The sequence below is a fragment of the Octopus sinensis genome, linkage group LG6 (assembly GCF_006345805.1).
Source record: "Octopus sinensis linkage group LG6, ASM634580v1, whole genome shotgun sequence".
Classification (NCBI taxonomy): domain Eukaryota; kingdom Metazoa; phylum Mollusca; class Cephalopoda; order Octopoda; family Octopodidae; genus Octopus; species Octopus sinensis.
This window is the reverse complement of record NC_043002.1, coordinates 74,694,843-74,722,755: the sequence shown is the minus strand read 5'-3', so window position 1 is coordinate 74,722,755 and position 27,913 is coordinate 74,694,843. Positions and strand designations below refer to the sequence as shown.

The 27,913-nt window shown below is 36.4% G+C and overlaps 1 protein-coding gene across 4 annotated transcripts in view; it reads right to left on the bottom strand.

Annotated features, from left to right (window-relative positions):
- Positions 1-27,913, bottom strand: part of LOC115213434 (protein SMG5-like) — a 495,266-nt gene that overhangs the window by 414,856 nt on the left and 52,497 nt on the right. For 3 of the 4 annotated variants that reach the window (XM_036504027.1, XM_029782410.2, XM_036504030.1), the window contains exons 6-13: positions 27,452-27,541; positions 25,482-25,560; positions 23,403-23,528; positions 19,890-19,961; positions 11,199-11,422; positions 6,511-6,645; positions 3,759-3,961; positions 1,471-1,573 (exon numbers count right to left, since the gene is read on the bottom strand). In XM_036504027.1, the coding sequence (XP_036359920.1) occupies positions 1,471-1,573; positions 3,759-3,961; positions 6,511-6,645; positions 11,199-11,422; positions 19,890-19,961; positions 23,403-23,528; positions 25,482-25,560; positions 27,452-27,541 (1,032 nt within the window). The remainder of the gene's footprint in view (positions 1-1,470; positions 1,574-3,758; positions 3,962-6,510; positions 6,646-11,198; positions 11,423-19,889; positions 19,962-23,402; positions 23,529-25,481; positions 25,561-27,451; positions 27,542-27,913) is intronic. The other variant, XM_036504028.1, reaches the window with a different exon arrangement.

Sequence of the window (27,913 nt, the reverse complement as noted above, 5' to 3'; positions counted from 1 at the left end):
ATCAGAAACACTAGCATCACCTTAAACATTAAATTCATTAAAGTTCACATCATGGAAGATTGTGACATGCAAGATACTAGAAGCAATAAGCACTTCCGCTAAGGAAATCATTTTCATAACAAAAGAAAAAAAAAAAAGAAGAAAAAATACACAGTGTATAAAGGCATGACATCAATAGTATAATTCACTTCCTAATCAGTGAATCAAGAATGTAGGCTAATATTTACAATATTTGTTTTAAATTCTTCAGGGGAAAAAAATGTTTGTGTTCTTTAACAAATAATAGTTTGACAAAAATGAAATAAGAAGCTGTGGAAAAATAAATAAAATGGAAATCAGTTTAGTGGCTGAAGGCAATAAAAATAAGAAGAAAAAGTGAACGAAAGGATTGTACTGAATTTTTGAAAGTTTAGAAAATTAGGAACAAAATAAATAGATAAGTCGTTTTTATGGAAGTAAAATGAATTAGTTTAATGCTTTGCATACTCCCCATCAACTTCCTCTTTTAACTGTGTCAGATTAATAGTCATGAAATGTAAGTTCGTGAAATAAAAATAATTAAAGGTGATATAAAATCTTTTAAAAAAAAAAGTTCAAAAATTAAAAATTATTAACGGAAATCATAAAACAAGAAGGAAATTAAAAGAGATAGGCACAGGCATGACTGAGCATTTATCAAGTTAGCTTTCCAACGATGTGGCCTCAGGTTCAGTCCTACTGCATGGTACCTTGAGCAAGTGTCTTCTATTAGTCACCAGTCAACTAAAGCCTCGTGAGTGGATTCGGTAGATGTGGCCTGAAAGAGGCTCATTATGTGTGTGTGTGTGTATGTGTGTGTGTGTGAGAGAGAGAGATAGAGAGAGTGTGTGTGTGTGTATGTGTCAATTTGCATGAGCATGTATATGAGTTTGTCTACATTTGCACCTCTCTGAAAATTGCGAGCTACAAGGAGTGACGTTGTTATTTCTCCTGTCAACAAATCATCTGCTGGTTTTGTGCCTTTGAAGTTGTGTGAAATAAGAGATTACTTGTAAAAAAAAAATTTTTTAAACGGGTAAGAGTTAGCACGGGAAAGGACATTCAGCTGTAAAACAATGTCTCAATGAAATATTTGTCTAACCCATGCTTGCTAGGGAAAATGGACATAAAAATTATTAAACAACAAATGACTACATAAGGAATTGCAGAGAGTGGAGAATGAGGGATGAGAGAGGAGAAATGTGGGAGCATAGAGGGACAACAAGGCATGGAAGAGGAAAAGGATGGGGACAGAGGGAGGAGGAGAGGTGTATGAAAGAGAGAAAAGAGTGAGTAGGGGAAAGACAAAAGGGGAAGGAGGGAGAGTGATCACTAGAGAGAGGTATAGGAGAGAGGAGGTGATGGGAAGAAAGGGAGGGGAAGGGGAGGGAGAAAGCAAGGGGAGAGGAGGGAGGAAATAAAAAAAAAAGGAAACCACATAATGAAAATTACCTTCACTGAGGTCAGACTCTTCATCTGAAACAACAGATCCATTACTGCTACCACTGTGATGGCGACGTCGACGTCTTTTTAAGTTTCGCAAATTTAACTTCTTCTAGGTGAGAAAAATATAAAATGACAATATAAAAACAGTCCCTGCTATGGGTCTTTAGTTATAATGACAGTGAAGAACAATCAGTAAGTTGACAAAATCTAATATGTAGTGGTGGGAGGGATGACATTGCATGGAAACAAAAAAAAAGACCATTCTACAGCAAACGGGCAGGAGGCAAGTGCACGGGTGGTGGACAGGAAAAGCACTTCAAGGATACACTCAAAGCCTCACTGAATTGCATTGAGATCAACCGCAACACCTGAGAAATACTAGCACTGGCCCATCCTGCCTGGCAAAACTGCACCAACAGAGGAACCACCTCATACAAACAGAACAGGATTTGCAGGAGCACAAAGAAAATGTGAACTGCACAAGTTCAGAGCCAACTCCTTGCATTCATTCCCAGCAGACCACCAGTACCCAACCTGCAGCAGAACCTTTCAAGCATGCATCAGACTGATCAGCCACAGCCAGACACACTCCGACCGATCTTCTCCCATGTGATGTCCTTGGTCATTGCTGACAACGGATGAACATTATTTAACCCCTAAAAGACAACTGGGCTGATCTATCAATCAGCTGCCTTTGTGCTTCATCACCATTATTTTTATCACTTTTCAGAGCCATCCTCTCACTTCCACCCTTTCTTCTAAAAAGTGAATAGTTATGCAAGCCCTCTGAGAAACCAGTTCTGCTCTAGCCCCTTCTTTCATACTTTTACCCTTCATCACCTAATATAAAGCCCCTCCCCCCTCCGTATTCATGTTCTTGCAAGTTGTATGGCAACTTACCAGTGTTGGGAGCATGAAAAAATAGCACCCAGCACATGCTGTAAAATTGTTGGCATAGGAAGAATGCATCCAACCACAGAAACCATGCCCAAGCAAACACTGGGGTATGATGTGGTCCTTGGACCCCATTGTATCCTGTTAAACCATTCAACCCATGCCAACATGGACATTACATGAGGGTTCTTCTATTCGTTTCAGTCATTTGACTGCAGCCATGCTGGAGCACTGCCTTTAGTCGAACAAATTGACCCCAGGATTATTCTTTGTAAGCCTTGTACTTATTCTATTGGTCTCTTTTGCTGTACCACTAAATTACGGGGATGTAAACACACCAACACCAATTGTCAAGCAACACAAGCACACAAATACATACATACATATATACAAGACAGGCTTCTTTCAGTTTTCGTCTACCAAATCCATTCACAAGGCTTTGGTGGGCCCAAGGCTATAGTAGAAGACACTTGCCCAAGGTGCCACGCAGAGGGACTGAACTCAGAACCATGTGGTTGGTAAGCAAGCTTCTTACCACACAGCCACTCCAGCGCCTATGATTATATTTTATGATGATTATACTTTTTTTAAGTCCTCTCTATTTTTTTTTTTAAAAAAAACCTTTCTATTTCAATTGTCCTTTCAAATTTAACTGCAATTGTTTCCCCTTTTGTTGTTCTTCAGATTTTATACAATTTTCCAACTACCCACGTTTTTCTTCTGATCTTGTACAAATTTTTTTCCTCACCATCTATAATGTTTTCTTCATTGTTTCTCCTACTTTCTGTTTCTCCCCTTGCCTTTCTTTCACCTATATCAAATTCACACTTATTCACCTTCCTCCCCACACTCCTAATCTCACCACTTGTGCACCTCCACACACCTGGACCCTACATCACACGTAACCCTCCCCCATGCCCATCTCCCCACAAGGCTACTTCCCTATACATGCACACACCATCCCATTTCTTCCTCCCTTCACAACTCTTCCCCTTAGAGCCACATTCCCACTTGGCCTCTAAACCGGTTTTTTTTTTCTTTTCTTTTCACCACTGTTCCATCTTTCTTTTCTCATCTCTGATGAAGGACTAGTGTCTGAAATGTTAAAGACCTTTTCCCTTTCTTTTCAAGCTTTACATCAATAACATCTTTGTTAAAACTTGTCCCTATTGTTTTATTTTTTCTTGTTTTTGCTCATTCATACCACACACACATATATATATACATACATATACATATTTAAAAACAATAACAAACATAGTAATAACTTCAAAACTTACTATTAACAACACTGCATTATGCACAAGAGTATGACAATAACTCCAGCTTACTCCAATGATCTGATAACTAAAAATTATTTCTAATACATACTTACAGAAAACTGAAAAAGACAAGCTTACCTTTTTATCTAGTGAAGTGACAGTTGCCGAATCTCCATTATTTTGCCCAGCCTGCTGAAGATTCCAGACAACATTGGAAATTGGTTTATCATTCCCTGCCTTATGTACATTTCCAATTGTTAGATGACTATTATCGAATGATAGGCCATTGTTTCCACCAGGAGATGAATGGCTGTTGTCATATTTATCATCGGCTTCATCACCTGAAAACAGTGAAAACATCATGTAAATAGAATAGCTCTCTAACAATGAGAAGTATTTTAGAAGAAGCTCACAGGCATGGCTTTGTGGTAAGAAGCATGCTTCCCAACCACATGGTTCTGAGTTCAGTCCCACTGCGTGGCACCTTGGTGGCATGGAGAAGGGAGGCCAGTATGCATGGACGACTGCTGGTCTTCAATAAACAACCTTGCCCGGACTTGTGCTTGGGAGGGTAACTTTCTAGGTGCAATCCCATGGTCAGTCATGATCAAAGGGGGTCTCAGTAGCTATTTATCTTTTAATATTTATTCATTTACCTAAGTACTTAGTTCCTTATTTTGCTAGAAACAACAGTAATGAACTACATTTTCTTTATGATATCTCAGAGGCAATTAAGAGGCTTATGGTAATCATGTCAAGTGGAAATTTCATGGGATGTCAAACAAAGCATATACATAGCTCTATAGTCAAGAAGTTTGCTTAGCAGTTATGCTGTTTCAATTTCAGTCCCACTGTACAGCACCTTGGGTGCCATCTACAATAACTCTGGCCAACCTACAGCTTGTGAGTGAATTTCGTAGACTGTGTGAAAGCTTGTCATACTCAATGTACATCTGAGTGTGCACATGCACATATGCATCATTGTGATGCCTCTCACTGTTCCCACGGTGCAGCACCTTGTTATCTACTATAACTCTGGTCTGATCTATAACTTGTGAGAAAATTTCGTGAAAGTTTGTCATATTCTTTTCTACTCTAGATACAAGGTCTGAAATTTTGGGGAAGGGGGCCAGTCAATTAAATTGACCTCAGTATGCAACTGGTGCTTAATTTATCGACCTTGGAAGGATGAAAGGAAAAGTCAACCTTGGCAGAATTTGAACTCAGAACATAAGGAAAGGTGAAATACCACTAAGCATTTCACCGGGCATGCCAACGTTTCTGCCAGCTCATGTGGACATGAGACTGTGTGTTCACATGCACATATTCATTATTGTGATGTCTCTCACTGCTTGACAACCAGTGTTAGTTCGTTTACATCCCATAGCTTAGTGGTTTGGCAGAGACTGATAAAATAAATGCTAAACTTAAAAATGAAATTTTAAGACAAGAGCCACTTTGATTAATTAAACCCTTGCGGACTTTATCCAGCATGACCTCAAACCAATAACTGAAACAAGTAAAAGAGTAAAAAGGATGAATTGCTATGAGAAGTAGAAAGTCAACAAGAACTCAAAACGTCAGACTTCTTGCTTAACCCTTTCCAGTACTTAAACTTCTGCAAGATACCACAAAATTTTCTTGTAATGTATCATTACTGACACAGAAGCTAACCAGTTTCCTTGGATTCTAGAATTTATCTGTAATCACATTGTAACTAACAAGACTCTAAGGTACCATGTCATCAGATGGTGTAAACTTATTTACTTCAGGACTTACAATTGATATTTAATGCTATTCTGTTTTTCTTTTTATTTCGCAGAACTGTTACCCATCAGGCAAAGCAGCAACTTTAAAATCTTGCATACTAAAGTCTTTTCAGTATTTACTCAATAAGACAGCCGCAGGATCTACACACACACACACGCACATATTTAAATACAAGTTTACGATTAGTCATCTAATGTTCTACAGGATAAATCCTATCATTACAAGAGAAAATTGAATGCCATAAAATATTCCCAGAGCATATGTTACTGACAGGCTTTTAATAACATCACCAACTGAGTATCAATCTTAAAGTTATTGGTTTTTGTTTGTTTGTTGCTTGGTTTAAAGAGAAAAAATAGTTTATTTGTTTTCATGTCTTTTGTTTTGTTTGTTTTTTTTTATTTCATTAATCACAACCTAACAAAATCCATAAACTTGTTTCTGTCATTAGAAATCAATAAAAAGGATTGAGAGTATCTAACATATTTTAAAGTTGACTAAAAACAAAACAAAAAAAGAAAGAAAAAACTTCCAGATTTCTGTAATAAACAGATGTATAAGACAATCTTTGGGGTCACTACAGATAGAAGAGATAAAGATGTAAGTCTATTTTGCAAAGACATGAAAATTGGTTATGAGTATATGAAGTAGAAAGTAAAAACAACCCACATTGCTATAATGTAACCAGCATATAGCCACAAAAGTGCTGCTGCTCCTAATAATAATAATAATAATAATAATAATAATAATAATAATAATAATGATGATGATAATAGTAAACATTGCTACTACTTTGTTGCTACTTCTGTTAATCCTTCATTGCATCAATCACTTGCTAGCTTCTTTATTATTTATTATTATTATTATTATTGCTCATAATCTCTTGACAAGTCAATGTTTCAATTCCTTGTTGAGCCATGTCATTTCATTTATTTTGTTGATGCCATTAGGAAAAGACAAAAATGCAATCATAACTCCTAATTTCCTTGTTCACCCCACCAAAAAAAAATTCTAAATTACTATGTTCACAAGTTAGCAAATAACCTGTCCCTCCACCCACCCACCAGAACAGTTTATCTGCTTCTAAAACTGTATTGAATGAGAATGCAAAATATTTTACCTGCTCCTGCAACAGCGAGTTTAGTGAGGTTTTCTCGATCATAAAGAGCTCCTTGCAAGCGTATGACAACATGGTTGAGGATGTGCGAGAACAGAGCCAATAAGAATGCCATGGCAGCAGTCACTTGACGGGAACCTACACAATATAAAATAAACAAGAAAACAATTTGATAATTTAATGTACACAAACAAAAGAAATATGCTTTGCAAAACACCATCTATGTAGATGGAGTATTTAGTTATCCTTATTGTGGTCAACATCATCACCAGCATCTATGCCCTGCCACTCTTTGTGATCCTTCATCATCTAATTCATCACACTGCAACAGAGAAAACTGCTACTCTTAGCCATCATGTATGTCATTTTCTTTCTGAAGGTATATCTTTACAACTGGTTGCTTTTCTTTCCCTTTTACCAATTTACAAATAGATTGGGTGTGTTTTATCAGGACACCAGCACTAGAGAGATTGTCTGTATTGGGACAAAAGGGACCCAACAGATTGAATGTAAACACTATATTTATAAATCAATTTAATTCCTAACCTATCATCATTGAAAATTTCAGCACACACTCAAGATGTCCTGTTTTCCTATAACATCAAAAGTAAACAGTGTGTAACTTGATGATATATAACGTGCACTTCTGTAGATTTTTTATGTCTAAAAATAAAATAATTTCAAAAATGGCCAATGAAATTTCTAAGAATAAAACTAATTTGACCATAAACATGCTCACACAATGAAAAAAAAATGCACAATGATAGTCTACAGCAACATATAAATGAGCAGTTACGCAGCAAGAGTCCAGGGCCAGGAAAAGAGCAAAGGCACTTTTGATTTCCCCACCAGGTGTACTAGGCTACAAGAATTTTACATCCCTTCACTCGTGTGTGAGGAGAGAGGAGCTTCCCCTTTAACTACTCCCACCATACCTCACACACTGTAAGCATCTGCAACTGAGTCCTTCAAATGTATTGAAACGGTTGACCATTGTTTCTAAACATACAATTATTGCACAGATGAAGAACTTTGCTATTGACTAGATGCTCAAGGGTTCATACTGTACGACAGATGTCTGGTTTTTTTTGACAACACATATTACTCTGCTGGCTTCAGTCTGTCAGCTTAACAGCTGGTTGCACTGCTGCTCCAGAACTGAATGGTTACAAAGAGGAAAAGCATCTAGCTGTAAAAGAACTGCTCCTATTACATGCAAAGATCCAGAGTTCGAAAACAAAAAAATCAATCCTGACTATGCAAGAATTTTTTTAAAAATGGATATAAAAATAACAGTAAAAAAAAATTTTTCAAACTAAAAGAAACTTCAAATCACTCTATTGCCAGCACCAATAATTTTGCCATCATCACCACAACCACCACATAACCTTTACAGAGAAAGATCACAGCTCTACATAGATTAACAAATGCTTAGAGGTGATACAAAAAGAAAATAATAAAACAACTAACTTTATATTTTATGAAAGGCCTGAAGAGATGAGCTGGAGCTGCAGAAATATTTCTAAATGTTAAGTGTGACTTTAACATCAGCAAAACAACTCTTGTCACATTTGCTACCATTGCATCTCCCTCCTCGACCTAGTCTCAATAAGCTTAGGCTTGTAACAGTGTTTGAAAAGATTATTAATGAAAACAGTATTGTTAACTTGATTATTAACTAAAATACTAGTGGGAAGTGGAAAATGATGCTAAAATTGTTCATAATTTTGTTTGACAAGAAAATAGGAACAAAGAAAAGAAAACTTTGGGAAATTTCAGAGAAAATGGTATTATTATTATTATTATAATGGGGCTGCAATAAGGGTGGAGCACTTGCAAAAAACAGCACTACCTGGAAACACTCAATGGTGCTTGAAAAATAAGGGGTGTTACCTTAGTTCACTGGTAGTGAACAGCTGACACCGTAGTATATCTCCAGTGTTAGAAGCTGTGCAGACAATATAATAATAATGGTTTCAAATTTTGCCACAAGGGCAGCGGTTTTGAAGAGGGGATAAGTCGATTTCATCGACCCCCCAGTGTTTTACTGATACTCATTTTATCAACCCTGAAAAGATGAAATGTAAAGTCAACTTTGGTGAAATTTGAACTCAGAACGTAGCAACAGGCGAAATACCGCTAAGCATTTTGTCCAGAGCGCTAACGATTTAGCCAGCTCACTGCCTTATTGCTGATGATGATAATAATAATAAATTCAACTTACATTGAAAGTCAACAAAGTTTGCTTTAGAAGCATTGAGATGTATTGAAAGATACAGATAATAATAATGGTTTCAAAATTTGGCACAAGGCCAGCAAATTTTAGGTGAAGGATGGTAGTCAATGGCATCAACCCAAGGTCTTAACTGATACTTTATTTTATCAATCTCCGTAAAACTAACAGGCAAACTTAACATCAGCAGAATTTGAACTCAGAACATAAAGACACAATATGTTGCCAAGCATTTTGCTCAGCATGTTAACAATTCTGTCACCTCGTAGTGGCAGTGGTAGTGGTGGTGGTAGTAGTAGTAGTGATAGTTTTAGTTCACAAATAACAGTTTATTGTTTTTCTCATTGCTACATCAAGTACGTTAGTTTGTAAATGTCCTTTACTCCAGCAAACAAGTACCATATTTTCCAACATCCACCTCCAAAATTTTTCAGACCAAAACTTACAGCCAAAACAGGCAGGCCAACTTACACACCAAGATGATTTTAGAAGACCAAAAATTTCACGTGAAATGCAACAGGATTTGGAAATATGACGTTGTTTGAAAGTTTACTACATTGACTTGTATGCCAGAAAATATGTTATGTCCTGTGTGTGTGAATAAACATACACACACACACACAAGTGCACGCGTGCACTCGTACACACACACTTCAGATCATCTCCTAATTACTGTCACTTATCTCTTCCTCTTCCACCTGCCAATCCTATTTACCTTGTACTTTGACAGTATGCACTCACCATTTATTTTCTCCTTTTCAAAGTTCCCACTAAGTAAGATAGCTGTTCCTATCCCTGTTACACTTTAGCCTTCAACACACAGCATAATGACATCACCTTCAATATTACAACCCCACTCAGTTGAGGGATTTTGTCCAGTGAGTTACTGGGTTATCTCACTAGTGGTCGTGCCATGAAAAAAGCACTTAGTAGTCTGTATGAAGTGGAAGGTGACAGAAAGGGTATCCGCAGAACTAAGGGCAACCACAGAACCAAGGCAGCCACAGGAAAGGTAGCTGTACAAAGCAAACCAAACCAGATGTTAGACCCCAGCGCAGTCCTCTGGCTTGTTGGTTCCTGTCTAACTGTCCAAGTTATGTTAGCATTGAAAACAGATTTTAAAACGATGACAATGATGATATAGGTACAGGTAATGGCTGTATGGTTAAGTTTGCTCCCCAACCATGCAGCTTGGGGTTCAGTTCCACCGAACAGCAACTCTGTCAAGTGTCTTCAACTATAAGCTCCAGCTTGATAAAAGCCCTGTTAGTAGATTTGGCACACAGAATCTAAGTGACTGACTATGCATGCTAGCATACATGTGTGTGTGTGTGTGTTCACATTTATGATTGTATGGAAGCTAAAAGATTCAGGTGGTGCTACAGTTGGCAGTTCTTTCAACAAATTATCCACTCCCTTCACACCTTTGAAACCACATGGAATAAAAGATCCCTTATTTGAAACACAGGTAAGGGTTAGCAACATGAAGGGCATCTGGCTGTACAATATTATCTCAATAACACACCAACTCATGTAAGTACGCAAAACAGAAAAAAAAAATGAATACACATACACACACATATTACATCACACATCATTTTCATATTGACCTTTCCATACTTACATGTGTCAGAGAGAATTTTTTGGGTAAATTTTTTCTGGTTGGACACCCTTCCTTCCACATAAAGTAATATTTCCCCCCTTGTCAAACATGTTAAACAGAAGATTGGTTTCAACTATTACATGATATCAAGACATGGGTACGCACAGACACGCACGCATGCGTGCATGCACACACACACGTGCAAAAAGGTATGCACATAGCAGGCTTCATTCAGTTTTCGTCTGCTAAATTCACTCACAAAGCCTTGGTCAGTCTTGGTCTACAGTAGAAGACATGAGCCCAAGGTGCCACACAGTGGGATTGAACTCAAGACCATATGGTTGGAAAGCAAGTTTCTTAACAACACAGCCACAGCGGCACCTATACATATATGTGTGTGTGTGTTAATTTCTTATATTATATTATGCACCTTTTCATACATACTTAGATATGGCACAGTGAAATCACAACAGAGTACCTTCTTCGAAATACTATAACAACATCATTTTGTTTATTAATTTTAAAAAAGTTGCAAAAGTATAAATTAATAAATGTATAGATAAATAATTAATTTAATCCATTTCAAAGATAGAAACAAATAAAAAGAGAAAAACACTCAATTCAGATCACATAAATTTACAATTCAATTTGCATCATGAAAGGGAGGAAAAATACAAATGCCAGTAAAATTAGAAAAATATCCACATGAACAAAAACAAATTAAAACAACTAAAAGAGCAAATAATTTTTTTTTTTTTTACAAATACAGTAAAAAGAAAAACATTTAAAACAAAAAAAAATACAAGAAAGAAACAAAAAAATACAAAGTCTGCAATAAGAAGATAAAAGACTAACCATTTCTTTCAAGCAAATGTACGGTTGCCATGCAGATGACAGCAATCTTGAACACAATATCATCATCCAAATATTGGAGGTGATCAATGGAAGATGAACTGTGGTGGCGCAGGGGTGTAAACACATTATCTCTACTGTTGTAGCAGACAGGTTCATAGAACATACACAGATTGAAGTCTTGCAATGTTTTCTGACAACATTCTTGAATTTCAGGTGCTTCAACACTACAGAAAAAAAAAATTAACAAGAAAAAAAGATAAACTATCATATTACATAAACATATGTATCTCTCTCCCTCTATCGAGATATATATATATATGTATGTATGTATGCATGCATACATACATATATATATATATATATATATATATATATATATATGTATGTATGTATACATACACTCAAACAAGCATGCATAGTTTCCTGTGTCCATGAGTGTGTGTGTATAGGTGCAGGCATGGCTGTGTGGTAAGAAGCTTGCTTCCCAGCCACATGGTTCCGGGTTCAGTCCAGCAGTGTGGCACCTTGGGCAAGTGTCTTCTGCTATAGCCTTGGGGTGACCAAAGCCTTGTGAGTGGATTTGGTAGATGGAAACTGAAAGAAGTGTGTATGTGTATATGTGTGTGAGTGTGTTTGTGTGTGTGTGTGTATATATATATATATATATATATATATATAGATAGATAGATAGATAGATATATGTGTGTGTGTGTGTATGTATGTATATATATATATATATATATATATATAGATAGATAGATATGTGTGTATATATATATATATATATGTGTGTGTGTGTGTGTGTGTGTGTGTGTGTGTTGTGTGTGTGTGTGTTTCCCACCACTATCGCTTGACAACCAATGTTGGGGTATTTACGTCCCTGTAACTAAGTGTTTGGCAACATTGTTCGTTTTTGACTTTTGACTGAGGACTGGCAAACCAGATCACCACACCAGGCTCCAATCTGATCTGGCAGAGTTTCTACAGCTGGATGCCCTTCCTAATGCATATTGGAGCCGGAAGCTTCAATATGAACATTTCAGAGTGTTCAGGTGTCATTTCAGAGCGTCTGAACATTTCAGAGTGTCTGAGGACAGTGCAGAAGATTTGGAAAGAGTTCGATGAGTCTAATGGTGATTATGAAGGTACGGCAGCTTGGAAAACTCACTTTGATCATTCTGATAAGAAAAGAACTCCTGAATTTGTTGGTGAGATCAGGGCTTTAATTGACAATGATCCATCCAAGTCAATCAGGTCCATCACCAGGGATATGCCGGAGTTTTTTTATCAGGCAGGTAGTGTACAAAGACATTTGGTATTCCACATACAAGATGAGAAAGGGCCAAATTTTATTCCAAGGCATCAAGGACAAGAGGGAAAAACCATGCTATGAAGCTTTTGAACAAACTCAAGCATCCCCTCCAACTGAACATGCTTTGGTTTTTCTCAGATGAGAAAAATTTCTGCCAGGATCAGATGGTGAACACACAGAACAACCACTGGCTTGCTGTGACCCCAAAATATGTACCGAGAGTGGATTACTAGTAACAGCAAAGTTATGCCTCCATTCATCTTCCCACACGGCCTCAGACTCAACACGGAGGCCTACATGAAGAGCCTGGAAGAGGTAATGCTGCCCTGGGGCAAGAAGGTGGCTGCTGGAACACCCTATGTCTGGCAACAGGACTCTGCACCATGCCACACAAGCAGGAGAACCCAGTCATGGCTGTCAGACAGTTTCTGCAACCACATCACCCCTAACATCTGGTCAACTAACTCTCCTGACTGCAATACCCTTGATTATTATGCGTGGGATGCAGTTAAGTGAGAAACCAACAAAATTCCTTATAAAACCAAAGATGAACTGAAGGCAAGAATTATGGCAGCATTCACCAACTTAAAAAAGGAGATTGTCCAGAAGAGTTGCAGGAGATTCCGAAGTCGTCTGGAGGCTGCGGTTGAAGCCAATGGCGATTTTATTGAATAAATTTACTCTTTAGTATTTCAAGATATTTTTATGTAATTTTGGTAAATATATCTGTTAAAATGAGATGTCAGTGTTCTTTTCATTTTTGCATAATTTAGATGACAATTTATTCAACGCACCCTGTATGTGTGTGTGTGTGTGTGTGTGTCTGTGCGTGTGTGTGTATATACATATATATATATATACACGCACACACATACATACATATACACTAATATACATATATAAATATAAAAGTATATACAGTAATCCCTCACCATATCATGGTTCACCTATTGTGGTTTATTATTTAAGCTTATGTCAGATCCCTCTATGGTATTGTTTTGCATTTATAATAAAATAAATATATACAAATTATAAAAGTAAAAATAATATACAGTATAGTACTGTTTCTACTTCATGGATTTTCACCTATCACGGGGGTTTTTGGAACGTAACACCCATGATAGTCGAGGGATTACTGTACACACAGTTAAGCACACACACACACATAAGCACACACACATATAAATATGCACTCAAGTGCTCATGCATATATACAGACCTACTCATAAGTATACACACATCATGCAGGCATATATACACATACATAATGATCATTATGATTTTACCTATTAGATCTTGTTATAAAAATTCAACACGTAAGCATAGAACATGGACATTAAATGATGATGATGCATACATATAGATATATACATACACAACAAGCTTCTTTCAGTTTCCGTCTACCAAAGCTGTTCACAAGGTTTTGGTTAGCTCAAAGCTATAATAAAAGACATTTGCCCAAGGTGCCACACAATGGAACTGAACCTGAAACCATGCGGTTGGGAAGTTAATTTCTTAACCACAGGGCCATGACTGCACCTCTAGGACCCTGGTTCTTTTCTGGTCACATACAACCATACTTATGCCTAACCATCATTATAATAAAATTTCTTAAACAAGCACATTATAAAGAGCATTAAGACAGTATTATGAGATTAGTAGCAGAGATTAGCAGACTAAATGAACCTCTGTTGATACCAGTAATTATTGTTATCAACTCATGGGAAGGTAAAAGGCAAGATTTGAACTCAGAATATTATGGTATATGAATACTAAATACTGCAAGATACTTTGTTCTCCAGTGTATCGATTCTGCCAATTCTATATTATATATATAAGAATCTGTCTAAGAAGAAATAGCCAAATATATAAATAATAAAAGCCAGAAAGCTATGGAATAAGTAGGTTAGAAGCAGGAGAAAATATCTTAACCTTTTACCCATTCTTTGAGAGAAAAGAAAGAAAAAAGTATGGAAAAGGAAACAAAAAAAAAAAATGAGAAATTTAGCCATGAAACTCTATGGAGTCTTAAATCATTTCTAGTTCCTTGAGTTTTCTTTGATCTTTCTTTTTTTTTATATATATTTTTCACCTCTACAGTTCTACATTTTTCATCACCATAACACTGGTGGATATAGATGGTGGAGATGATGATGAAGGTGAGGGCCATAATGTTGAAGATGGTGCTAAAAGTGGTAATGCTGATTATAGTAGGTGTTCAAGTTTGTGGTGGTGGTGGTGGTGGCAATGATTAAAAATAGAAGTGATGGTGGTAACGATGATTGATGATGATGATGATTATAATGTGGTGTTGATGATAAAGATGATAACTGTATTGATATGTTGCTTAAGGTATTGATGATGATGATGATCAAAATGATATGCTGCTTATGATGGTGGTGATGGTAATTGTAATGATGATGAAGTGATGTTAATGAAGATAAAAGTTCTGATAATTGAAATGATAACTACAACGATTTGATGATAGGGTGGTTGTGATCATGTTGAAGATGATGATGATAATATGCAGGTGTTCAGGATCAGATGATGATGACAAAGATAACACTGACAATGACACTGATGACAATGATGGTGGTGATGACAGACATAACAATACCAATAGTGACAACATTACCCAGGGACAATCCTACCACCACTACCATTACCACAACCACTTAAGTTGTCTTAATTACATGCCCTTGTGGAGTCACTGAACTTAACCCATCATCACCATCGTCATCATCGACATTTATTTAGTAAAGAAACCCTCACAAATCAAAGCACAGTAAGTGAAGTCAACGAATTCATCCACTCAACTAACATATAATCACTTGAGAGGCTGGAGTAAATACCCAAACAAATATAACAGTAAAGATTGTACAGAAAAACGATAACCTTTAGCACTATTTCCATATGCACTGACCAAAAAAACCAGAAACGTGATATCCATAGATTAGAAGAGAGGTCAGTGAAGGCTTTGTAGTTAAGCATGGTAGGCTCTCCACAGAAGTAGATACTAGAAAATTCTATAACATGTTAACATATAAAAATGATGAGTGGCGGGGAAAAAAGTGAATACACCTTCATACACACATGTGCACAAACACACAAACTCACACACACAAACAAGACACACTTTTCACTGTAACCTATTAGCTAGACTATCACATCTAAGATCCATGATACAACAGATATGGAAATCATGTTAAAGGAGAGCTAGTAAAATAAGGGTGATACGTTGTGGCTGTACAGATGGATGTTTTCAGGGGCTGGTGATTTTGGCATTAATAGCAGTAGAAGCATTGGTCATGATGTTGATGCTGGTGACGAAGATCCAGAAATTGGGGGCAAAGGTGCTGATAGGGGAGGCATTATAGCTGTTCTTTAGCCCCAGGTCAATCTTGATCAAGCAGACATACAATCAAAAGCATTCCAGTTATGACCATCACATTTTAGAATATGTAGGACTTTGTTATTTAGTGTATTAAGATACTAGGCTGTGATTTAACAGGAATTTGATGGATGCCATTTCTAACATGTTGAGCAATCATGTAGAGGACCCCTTGCTAATGAAGGTGATGCTGATAGTGATCATGAAGGTGATTGAGATGATGGTGAAGGAACTGTTGGCAGTGTTGAAGATGGTGTTTTCTTATTGTTTAGCTCCAAGTTAAACTTTTATCAAGCAGACCTATGAGTAAAGACCCTCCAACCAGGAACATGACATCTTTTTGTATATCAGGGATTACAATGCCCCAGATATACCTCAAGACAGTATAAGTGTGATTGTAAGTGATTTGGCTGCTATTTCTAGCAAGTCAAGCAACCAGGTCGAGGCAGCCTTATTGACTTATAGTGAAGCTGTTGACTATGCTGGTGTGAGATGCTGAAGGTAGTGATGGTGATGAAAATGGTGAGTTTGCTGATGGCAGTGGTGGGGGGTTATGGTGGTGAGTAAGATGACCACTACATTCATTTTATGGCCATTTTTTCATGCTAGCATGGATTAGACAAGTATATTATTGAAACATTGTTTTACAACTAGATACCTTTCCTGTCACTAAACATTACAAGAAGGTGCTGAAAAGTTCCTGGCTTTGGGTAAAAGAAAATACAAGAAGATCAGTTAATTATGATTTTATTCAACATATTCCCCTCTCAGATTCAGACACTTATTGCAGCAGTCCTTCAGTTTTCCTAAGCCCTGTTAAAGAACTCAAAAGGTTGGGCCTCCAACAAGGCCTTTTGTGATACCCTTAAAGCCAGGAACTTTACAGCACCCATCCAATTACTTTGTTTTTCAAGAAAAGGATCTTTTATTCCACACATGTTGAAAGGCTTAACTAGGGACTAGCTTTGAGACAAGTGCAAATAGCTTTGAGAGAAATGCAAATATACACAAACACATGCACACACACACACACACACACACATATATACATACAAAGATACATACACACATGTATACATATCATCATGTCTACTTTTCCATGCTTGCATGAGTCAAACAAGAGGGTGCTAGGAAACTTTTCTCCAACTGGGTGCCTTTCCCTTTGCCGACCTACACTTGTTTCCAAATGAAGTAATAAACAGCCCAGAAATGTTTATGTGGAGAACTGGAAACAAATAACACTGGATGAACAATCCTTTTGTTTACAAAGATCATACAACATGTCAAGAGGCCCAGACATGTTTTTGTGTTGAACTACGGCTAAATGACACACAAGTGAAGCCACCGTTTACAATCAGCAAACCAACACAGGTGAACAAGGAAATACATGTGAACAGGAAATGCACACATATACAATGGGCTTCTTTCAGTTTCCCTCAACCACATGCACTCACAAGGCTTTGGTTGGTCTAGGGCTATGACAGAAGACATTTGCTCAAGGTGCCATGTAGTGGGACTGAACCCCAAACCATATGGTTGAGAAACAAACTTCTTGGACATACAGCCATGCCTGTGCATACATCACCCCCCCCCACACACACACACACACACAACAGGTTTCTTTCAGTTTTCATCTACCAAATCCATTCACAAGGCTTTGGTCAGCTTGGAACTCTAGTAAAAGACACTTGCCTAAAGTGGAATGCAAAAGGACTGAACCCAAAAACCATATATTTGGAAAAGAAACCTATTAACCATACAAAAAATTATGGGCAAACAAATAGCTGAGTGGGTAAGAAGTTCATTTTGCAACAACATGCTTCCAGGCCTAATCTTGCTGTGCAGAACCCTGGGGAAAGTGTTTTTCCACCATAGCCTTATAAGTAAAATTTAACAGACAGATGCTAGTTATAGCAGGTGTAATGTTAAAATGTAGCAAACAGAGGCCACAATGGCAATATTTGATGCTATATCGTTGTGATAATAAAGGGGATCATCATCATCATTTAGCAATGTTGAAATCCTTAATTGAGGAGCAACTATCAGAAAACATCTAAATATAAGAAGTCAACAGGCTAAGTTCATTACACATTATGAGAAGCCTTGAGCAATTGGTGACAACTGGAAAACTGAAAGCAAGAAGCCAGGGAAGATGGAGAGAAAAGATAATGGCCAAAATATCTAGCATCTTCTGGTTATAGAATGACTAGCCTAATAACATACCAAGTTGCATGCGGGATAGTCAATACCTACTAACATAGTACACGAAGATGCTTAACCCTTTCATTACCGTATTTATTTTGAGATGCTCTGTGTTTTTTCAATTATTTTAAATATAACAAAGAATTTAGTAAAATAACTTAGTTATCAATAAGCTAATGTTAGGAACATAAATTATGACTAAGGTTTCGTGGAAGATTTTAATTCAAAACTTATGAAAACAAGACATTTGTACTACAGAGCCAGAGCCGGTTTCAACCGGGTTGGTAACGAAAGGGTTAAATAAGTAACAGAGTGTAAACAAATTCAAATAACATTGTAGTATATCAATGAAAGAAGCAGAGGAAGATGTTGGTTTATAAAGGAGCATTTCTCCCAATATTTAGAATGTCTCCAACACATGTAAGAAATGATGTTAGGATGAACTAACGAAGGAGATTCTATGTGGTCACTTGACCTGCTAGAATTAGCAACTAAATATCCCTTAATCTACACCCTACCATCTTAAAAAAGGTAGAACACAATGAATAATAAGTATACTCAAACACCTTCAGCCTGCACTTAATAACTTTATAATATGATGAGAGGCAGAGATCATTCCTAGTAAGATTAACACTTAGAGGGCAGTGAAGCAAACAATACAAGCCATCTAATCCAGACTGGTATTTAATTATCTCAATTATTTTCATAAGGCGTAGGAGTAGCTGTGTGGTAAGTAGCTTGCTTACCAACCACATGGTTCCAGGTTCGGTCCCACTGCGTGGCACCTTGGGCAAGTGTCTTCTACTATAGCCTCAGGCCGACCAAAGCCATGTGAGTGGATTTGGTAGACAGAAACTGAAAGAAGCCCATCATATATTTGTATATATACATATGTGTGTGTGTGTGTGTGTATACACGTTTGTGTGTCAGTGTTTGTCTGTATATGTGTGCATTTCCTTATCCCCCCCAGTATCACTTGACAACCTATGCTGGTGTGTTACATCCCTGTAACTTAGCAGTTCGGCAAAAGAGACCGATAGAATAAGTACTAGGCTTACAAAGAATAAGTCCTGGGATCAATTTATTCGACTAAAGGCGGTGCTCCAGCATGGCCACAGTCAAATGACTGAAACAAGTAAAGGAGTAAAGAGAGTGAGCCATTTTGATAAATTCAAGGACCTCCATCTGTCAGGGTTAAACATGTAATTTCACTTGCATGTGTAAGCCTGAACAAATTTTTTCTCCCTTTTTAGTTAATTGTTTGTGATGTTAAATGTTCCCCATTTAACATCCATCTTCCATGTTGGCATCGGATGTGTGATTCAACAAGAGCTGACAGGGGTCAGACGATTGTGTCAATGCTCCAAAATCTACTTTAGCATGTTTCAATGGCTGCATGCCCTTCCTAAAACACTTTGCAGAGTGTACTGAGGTCATCATGCAACTCACTAAAGAACCCCTTCAACAGAGAGGGAACATGACAGTGAGGTAAGCAGCTTTATGCCAGATGTTGAAAGATTAAAGTATGACCATGCATGTAAATCTTTCCCTCTCTACACCACAACATCATAGTTGCCTAAAGGGAAGCCCACCAAATTAAGAGCCAATACAGCTTGGCATTGGAACTGTATCAGACATCATTTTCATAACACATAGTGCTGGAACAGATAAGGTAAGGCAGACTGTCCAACACTAACACTCCCACCAATCTACCAACTTGGATTGGTATATTTATAATTAATAACAATATGAATAGTAAACAATATGAAAAATATTCAGAACTTACTTTCGAGAATTGTTGTAAAAGATATCCAACAAATAAAGAAAGTAGACAAAGAATCTTTTGATGTCTCGTGGTCTGTAAAGAAAGAAAGAAATTATAAAATTTACTGAAAACTAATTATGTCAGTCAGAATAGACAAAGGAATAATATCATATCAGATTTACATAGAGGATCAAGAAATTCTATCTTTTCTAAAGCACTGATTGTACTTTTATAATCAAATACTTAAGGCTTAACCTTTTTAATATCAACCCACCAGAGACCACCACAGGTTCTATGATACAAACTTGTTGTTTTAAAGATATCTTAATTAAACTTTCCATCAAAATTCCATACAAATTTATAATCTAACCACCAGCTTATCATTTAAAGTCCATTTTCCATGCTGGTATGAGCTGCCCAGACTCCAACTGACTGTTGTAGCACCGTTTCTACAACTGGATGCCCTTCTTAATGCCAACCACTTTACCGAGTGAGCTAGATGCTTTCATCATTTTAAAAATTAACTGCAACAAATGTAGTAAATTTCAACAGAAATATGGTAACATAAGAGTTAAATAAAAATTTGTATTAAAATAATTAATATTCTGGAATCTAGTACCAGAATTACTGACTACAAATCTGATCAATCAAAAAGAGGAAATGGGCTGAGACAACTGACTCGATCCAATATACAACTGGTACTTATTTTACAAAGTCCAAAGATGGCTTTCACATAAGGTGATCCAGCCTGAGATAAATGTATAAATAAGTAGATTATACTGACTCCTGTACCCTGAGAGTATGCCCTGGCACTTCACCACCATATATCTCTCTCTTGATCTACTCTACTATCCCATTTATATTCTAATCCCCATTCCAGGAGTATGCGCCAACACATTGCAACCATCTCTCTCCTGCTTTCTCTTGCACTCTTCTACTCTCTCTCTTTCTCTCTCCCTCTGACTAGTTAACCATGTATCTCCTCCTCAGCAATACACCTGTTTCTGTGCTCAATCTTGAACACTATCTTTCTCTCTCTGACCGGGTAATCATGTATCTCCTCTACAGCAAGACAACTGTTTCTGTCTCTCTGTCACAATCTAACCATTCATCACCTGACCCAAGATCACCTCTGCCAATGCTCTCTCCCCTCTCAATGGATCTTCTCTTACAAGTTACTTGGTGACCCTGCCAGTGTAAAAAGCATCCAGTCCACACTGCAAAGTAGTTGGTATTTGAAAGGGCTTCCAGCTGCAAAAAGCCATGCCAAAACTGACCTCACTTGTGCCATATAAAAAGCATTCAGTCCACTTTGTGGGGTGGTTGGTGTTAAGAAAGGCATCCAGCTGTAAAAATTATGCTAAAACAGACAGTGAAGCCTAGTGCAGTCTTTTGCCTAGCCAGCTCCTGTCAAACCGACCAAACTATGCCAGCATGGAAAGCAGACATTAAATGATGATGACGATGAATTGTTACTGTGATAATAATATTTACTTTCAGATACACCCTATACCTCCACATCTGTAGATTATGTCTCAAGAAAAAGATTTACTCTACTGACCCAAGAGGGCAGAAATGGATAGAATAGTCAAGCCTAGCAAGATTTACACCACAAAGCTTGGAAACCAAACAAAATACTGTAAAGTATCAACTTTGATTTTCTATTATTTGTGTGATATCCAACACATGCCAGGGTGTTGAAGTATTATCAGACAGAAATTATTTTAGTAATATACAATACCACATTTTCTCTATTTTAATACTTAACTAACATCTACAACATTAATTTTTTTTAATAATAATTAATTATTGATAAGAAACTTGTATTTAATAAACCAAAATACCTTTAGGTAAAAGAAAGAAAATTTGTTTTTGGAAAATGATTACTGAATCAAAAATTATATATATAGAAGTAAAAATACCAAGCAATATGTCATCTTGTTTCTTAATAGAAAATTTCTTTTAAAATGTAAATAAGACAGAATGACTGTTGTAAAACCAGATTTAAATATTTCTAGTGCCAATGTTAACAATACAGAGAATAAAAAAAGCATTCTTATAAACCGAGGAACTATTTACAAACAAATGCACACTAAATTAATCCTTTAACATTTAAATCACTGTTAAATGTAAGATTTATTTATTCATAGTTTTGATTTAAGCATGCATTATCACATAGCTTTGAAATTTCAATGGTGTGATTGTTTATTTTTAGAATGACATTGTAGGGTAGGTGTGAGAGGTCAGGTCTGGTTGGTTTGAACATAAAACCTGAAGAATATTTTTGGCCAGACATGACCAATTTAAATGCTAAAGGGTTAACCCTTAACCCTTTATCATTTAAACTGGGCCTATCCAACCAGAACATTCAACCTGTTTTATGTTCAAACTGGCCAGGTCTGACATTTCATACCCACCCTGCAATGTCCTTTTACAATCAAACACTCACATCATCGAAATCTCAAAGCTATGAAATAAAATGCATGATTAATTTAAAATGATGTGAATAATTAAGCATTACATTTGAGTGAGTAATCTGAATGCTAAAGGATTAAAGTAAATATTCAAGATTGATACAACATTTGTTTAATGACTGTTTGTTTTACCATGCTAGAATGGATTGGACAGGACTTTATTTGGGGAAGCATTTTACAACTAGATCCCATACCTGTCACCAATCCTTACATATCTTCAAATTAAAGGATTTTTTTTTTCATTTTACATGTCTTTGAAAGAGTGTAGAGTAACTAGTTATAATGTCACCATCAAATGTAAACATCATATCATCATTTCACTGACACAGTAGCAAGAAAAGCTGTGAGATGTCAAGTCATTAAACAGACATGAGCACATAAGACAAACTTCCCTACAGTTTCAGTCAATCAATGCCAATCACAAGGAATTGGATGACCTAAGGTTATAGTAAAAGACACATTCCCAAGGTGTCCCACAATGAGATAGACCTCAAAACCACGTGGTTACAAAGTGAATAACTCAGATAACAGGTGCCAGAATAGCACCTGTTATTTAAGTTAATGAAATAAATATTTACTGAGCTTTCTAACATTTTACAAACTGCATTATGAACGAGTGTCTTAATTAAAGAACACACACACACATATATATATGTGCAGGGATATAAAAGTTCTTGACAGTGTACAAGATAGTATGCTATTAATGATACAAAGAAAAATTAGTCAAGAGAAATTAAGGTTTATTTATTTATATACAAAGATAAAACATCTAAATTTTCCTAAGGAAACTCAAAGACATTGTATAGCACTATATAAAAATACCTCTATTACTTCTGGCTAATTTTGTCTTGCTATCATTAATACACATACACAGTTCCAAACTTTATTCCTGTAGGAAATAAGTGCTTGTATCACCAAGGTTGACAGTTTCTAAAGGGAAATGATTATACAAGAACAGACTTGACTCTTCTGATATTAAATATTCTCTCAGTTAAACATAAAATTAAGTATCTCAGGTTGATTGAACAGTTCTGTTCCAGAAAACAAATTTCTTACTTACCTCTGTTGTTCAGGTGGGAGATCACGGGGAGATTTTTGAGATAATTCAGTGAATCTTTTAAGATTTTTCTCCAATAGACGTTTTAAATTCCCATGGGCACCATCAAATGGCTTTTGGCTTACCAAACTGTTTTGGTAAATAAGATATAAAATAAGTGTTAGAGTCGTTAAAGTATATATGAAAACAATAAAGCATACATATATATATATATATATATATATATATATATATATATATATAGAGAGAGAGAGAGAGAGAGAGAGAGAGAGAGAGAAACATTAAAGAATGGGTTACATAAGCTCTTGATAATCATTCAGGTTGTGATGGTAAGTTAAAAACCAAGCACCAGCCTGAGTTCAATCCTGCCTCTTAAACAAGAAATGAAATTGTTTACTGCAAAATTAACCTTGATCAAATGAACCTATGATCAGATGTTCCAATAATATCTCTCTTTTTGCATATATCTACAACAACCATACCTAATGCATCCTTTCTGTTTTTAAGACGACGGGGTGAGATTTGAGGAAGATTTGACTGCTATTTTTAAGAATGTCACAAGAGACGGCAGATTTGATCTATCATCTATTTGAACAGAATCTTGGATATCTTCAACAGAATTCACTCTATTGTAAGCATTCAGACCAGGTCTTCAGTCAGAATGCTTGGTCTCCAATCAGAATACTTGAGATATCTTTCTCTCTCTCTCTCTCTCGCTCTTTCCCACCAGTCTCAGAGACCCTGTAAAGACTCATAGGCATCCTGACTATATAATAAAAAATGCAAAATTCTGTCTGTCCAGGACTCCTGTGTCTCAGTCTACATTTACTATACATAGACATACCTTTTTGAAATTAGGATGATCCCAGGATTGAAAATGAGCCTTTCATTTGGTTCTTAAACATCCAATGTTGGGATCAGCTCTGGATGAGGATTTGTTATATGCTAACAGTTGAAAATTCAGATTGTAAAAGAACTCCCAAAATTTGTGAACTTAGAAGTTTTTCATTTAAATTGAATTTAAAGTAATACTATATTTGTAGGGTAATGCCATATTGGTAGGGTACCAATAAATGCTGTATTATTACTGCTCTCTTGAGTTTTGGGCCACAGGCCCAATTAGCCCTCCACAAGAGCCAGCTTAAAAGTCTGCAGCTTTTAAGCACTTGTGATCAAGGAAGATTACTCTGCTTACCTTAGATGTAGTACCTACACCATACAATTTTGTGGTAAACAGTGTAAAAGAACAGTTCTAAAGACACATAATTAAATGAGTTATGTAAAACATCTAAATTAATTATCTATCTTGTGAAATATTCCTATAGTTCAGGATACACACACACACACACATGCATGCAGCTTATATAGAGACAGTGTAGAAGTTTTAAAATAAAAGATGAAGTTATTTTACCAATGGGTTCAATCTTGATCAAGTGCACTAATGACTAGAGGTATTCCAACTATGACAAAACCATCTTTTAAGGGGTCATGTGTAATTCCCCTTTTTGAAAATAGTAGGGGGAGATCTGAGGGGTATTTGGCTGTTATTTCTAAGAACACTGCTAAAAAACAATTCATTTGTTCTATAGTCTCAGGTCAGCAATGACTGAATGAACATATGGTGAAAGACATTCTAGGTGTGATTATCTCATCTTATTTTCAGCATATCCAGCACCACATTATCCAATGTATCCTCTCTTCTTTTTAGACAGTTGGGTATGATTTATGGCAAATTTGGCTGTTATTTTTAGCATGTTGCTGTAGAGGATCCTTCACTAGTTTGCAAGAGAATGCTTAAAACTTAGACGCAGTGGGGTAATTTTATAATACCCCACTGTTTTATCATAAATTATATAAATCATCATCATCAAGATAAAATTATAACAATTAAAATTTTAATAATTTTATAATATTATTTACTGCTAACTCAATTTTATCTTTAATATAACAACAAGGTGCTATGGTGCTAATATATTTTCGACAAACAGGTAATTTAATTAATCTTAAGCGATAGGTTGATGAAAAAGATCGTATATTTAATAAAATATAACCAGTATAATCAACTCCTTATCATTAACTTACCATCTTATATAATGGTAAGCTGCTTCTGTGTGGAAATAACGTGACGCAACCAAACTTCCCAACTGGTTGTGAGGTATACCTTAAAAATAAAAAAAAATGGAAAAATAGATTACATCAAGCACAATTATTCTTAAACAACTATTAAAAATGTCTTTCTTTTTCTTAATTCCAGGCATTAACAACATTTGTGAACAGATTTACTTGTAAGCATTGTGGTACTTTGTTATGCAAACACAATATACTATGAAGTATAATAAATGTTTTTATAAGTCAGTATCACGTTCTACTAGGTCAGCAGTGCTTCTTATATTATTTTTGTTAAGGCTGTTTCTACAGATATTCTATAGAACTTATAGCCAGCACTGATTTTTGCTACAACGTTTCATTGTAAGCATTTCTGTTTACAAGTAAAGGCATTTATCGCTTTACAAAACATACTAATATATACCAAGGGAGATAACTGTTGACTATGTTATGATGCCATGTTATCTAATAAAAATTGCTAATACTTCAGAAAAAATGCTATGAACTTCACAGCACCATATTCCTCCTCTGTAAGTTCGAGAATATATGCATAATATGATAAATTGTTGTTAGAATTAAAACAGCTTATGCCATAGCAACAACAATAAGCTCTCAGTAAAGAGATTCCCCTGAAACTCAATTTAAATTCCAATTTAATATAAGGCTTTTTCATTCATTTAAGCAATTTATAATACACCTTTCCTGTAAAAATTTTCATAACTATGTCATCATCATCATCATCATCATCATTTAATGTCTGTTGTCCATGTTGGCATGGGTTGGACGGTTTGACTGGGCTGGTAAGCTGGAAGGCTGCACCAGACTCCAGTATGATTGGCATGATTTTCTACAGCTGGATGCCCTTCCTAATGCCAACCAGAGTGTAATGGGTGCCTTTACGTGCCACCGGCACAGGTGCTATTTGTGTGACATCGGTATCTACCACAACTGCAATTTTGCTCAGCTTGATGGGTTTTCTTCTCAAGCACAACATAATGCTGTGAAAATATTTTTTCTTAAAAATTCCTCAAAGGCGCAGGCATGGCTGTGTGGTAAAAAGTTTGTCTCCCAACCACATGGTTCCAGGTTCAGTCCCACTGCATGGCACCATGGACAACCAAAGCCTTGTGAGTGGATTTGGTAGACAGTAACGGAAAGAAGTCTGTTGTGTGTGTCTTTGTGTATGTGTCTGTCCCCTGCTACTGGTGTGTTTAAATCCCTCATAACTTAGCAGTTCAGCAAATGAGACCAATAGAATAAGTACCAAGCTTTACAACAAGTTACTGGGGTCAGCTCATTCAATTAAAATTCTTCAATGTGGTGCCCCAGCATGACCACAATCTAATGACTGAAACAAGTAAAAAGGAGGAGGGGAGCTTCAAATCATCTCAGGTGTCTTTAACAAAGATGGAAGATGAAATTCCACCACAAGTTCTAGTCCTTGCGGAGTGGTGACTTTGAGCTATTCCAGTAAAGCGCAAGCTCTTGGTAGGACCTCCCATGATGGACAGGTCAAAGGATAGAACCCAGACAAATAAAGACCACCTCCATGTAGAAGTTAAAGATGGGTTGGTGTAAGGTCAACACCCCTACCTAACAAAAAAAAATCGAAGTTACAGAAGCATTGATGACAATTCAGAACCAACAGGACCTGAAAGAGGAAGGCACCTTCATGATGCCACATAATCCAAAAGGAGGAACCAAGATCCTGCATTATCTGCCAGGTTCTGACCCAGAACTCACAAAGGAGGAGGAAAAGAGGATGCCCAAAAAATAGCTAGAGGCAGGATACCAAGGTAGAGCTGAAAAGGAAAGGATCCAGCTAAAGAGAAGCAGAGTCGTGAGCAGTGGAAGAGGGTCAGCAACAGCTAATGTTGCATAGGGAGTTAAGGTCTTCAGTAAATAAAGAAGATGAAATTACTAAGAAATGAAGAGTTCAAACTTACCAACATCAGGAAGGAGGCAAAGGGCTTGGTAATAAAAACGTTCAGCTGTGCTATTACTCAGACTATGGTCAAAGTCTTGTTGGTACCGGGCTGAAAATATAAATATATTTCACAATTATTTATAAAGAAATTATTTCATATTGAGAAATAACAAAGGATAGAAACTGAGTGTCTAAATAACAAGGGTTAATGTTTTAACCAGTTTTACATCCTATATTCCAAAGGCTACACGGATTGGTGTTTCTTATAGAATCCATTGAGCTGTGAGAATTTAGGCAAGTAAATTGTTGTGTTTAACTCTTTAGCATTCTGATTATTCTGTCAAGTGTAATGCTTGTTTATTCACATTACTTTGTATTAATCATGCATTACCATGAAGCTTCAAAGTTTCGATGCTGTGGTTGTTTATTTCTAGAATAACAATGTAGCATAAGTGGAAGAGACCAGATCTAGCCAGTTTAA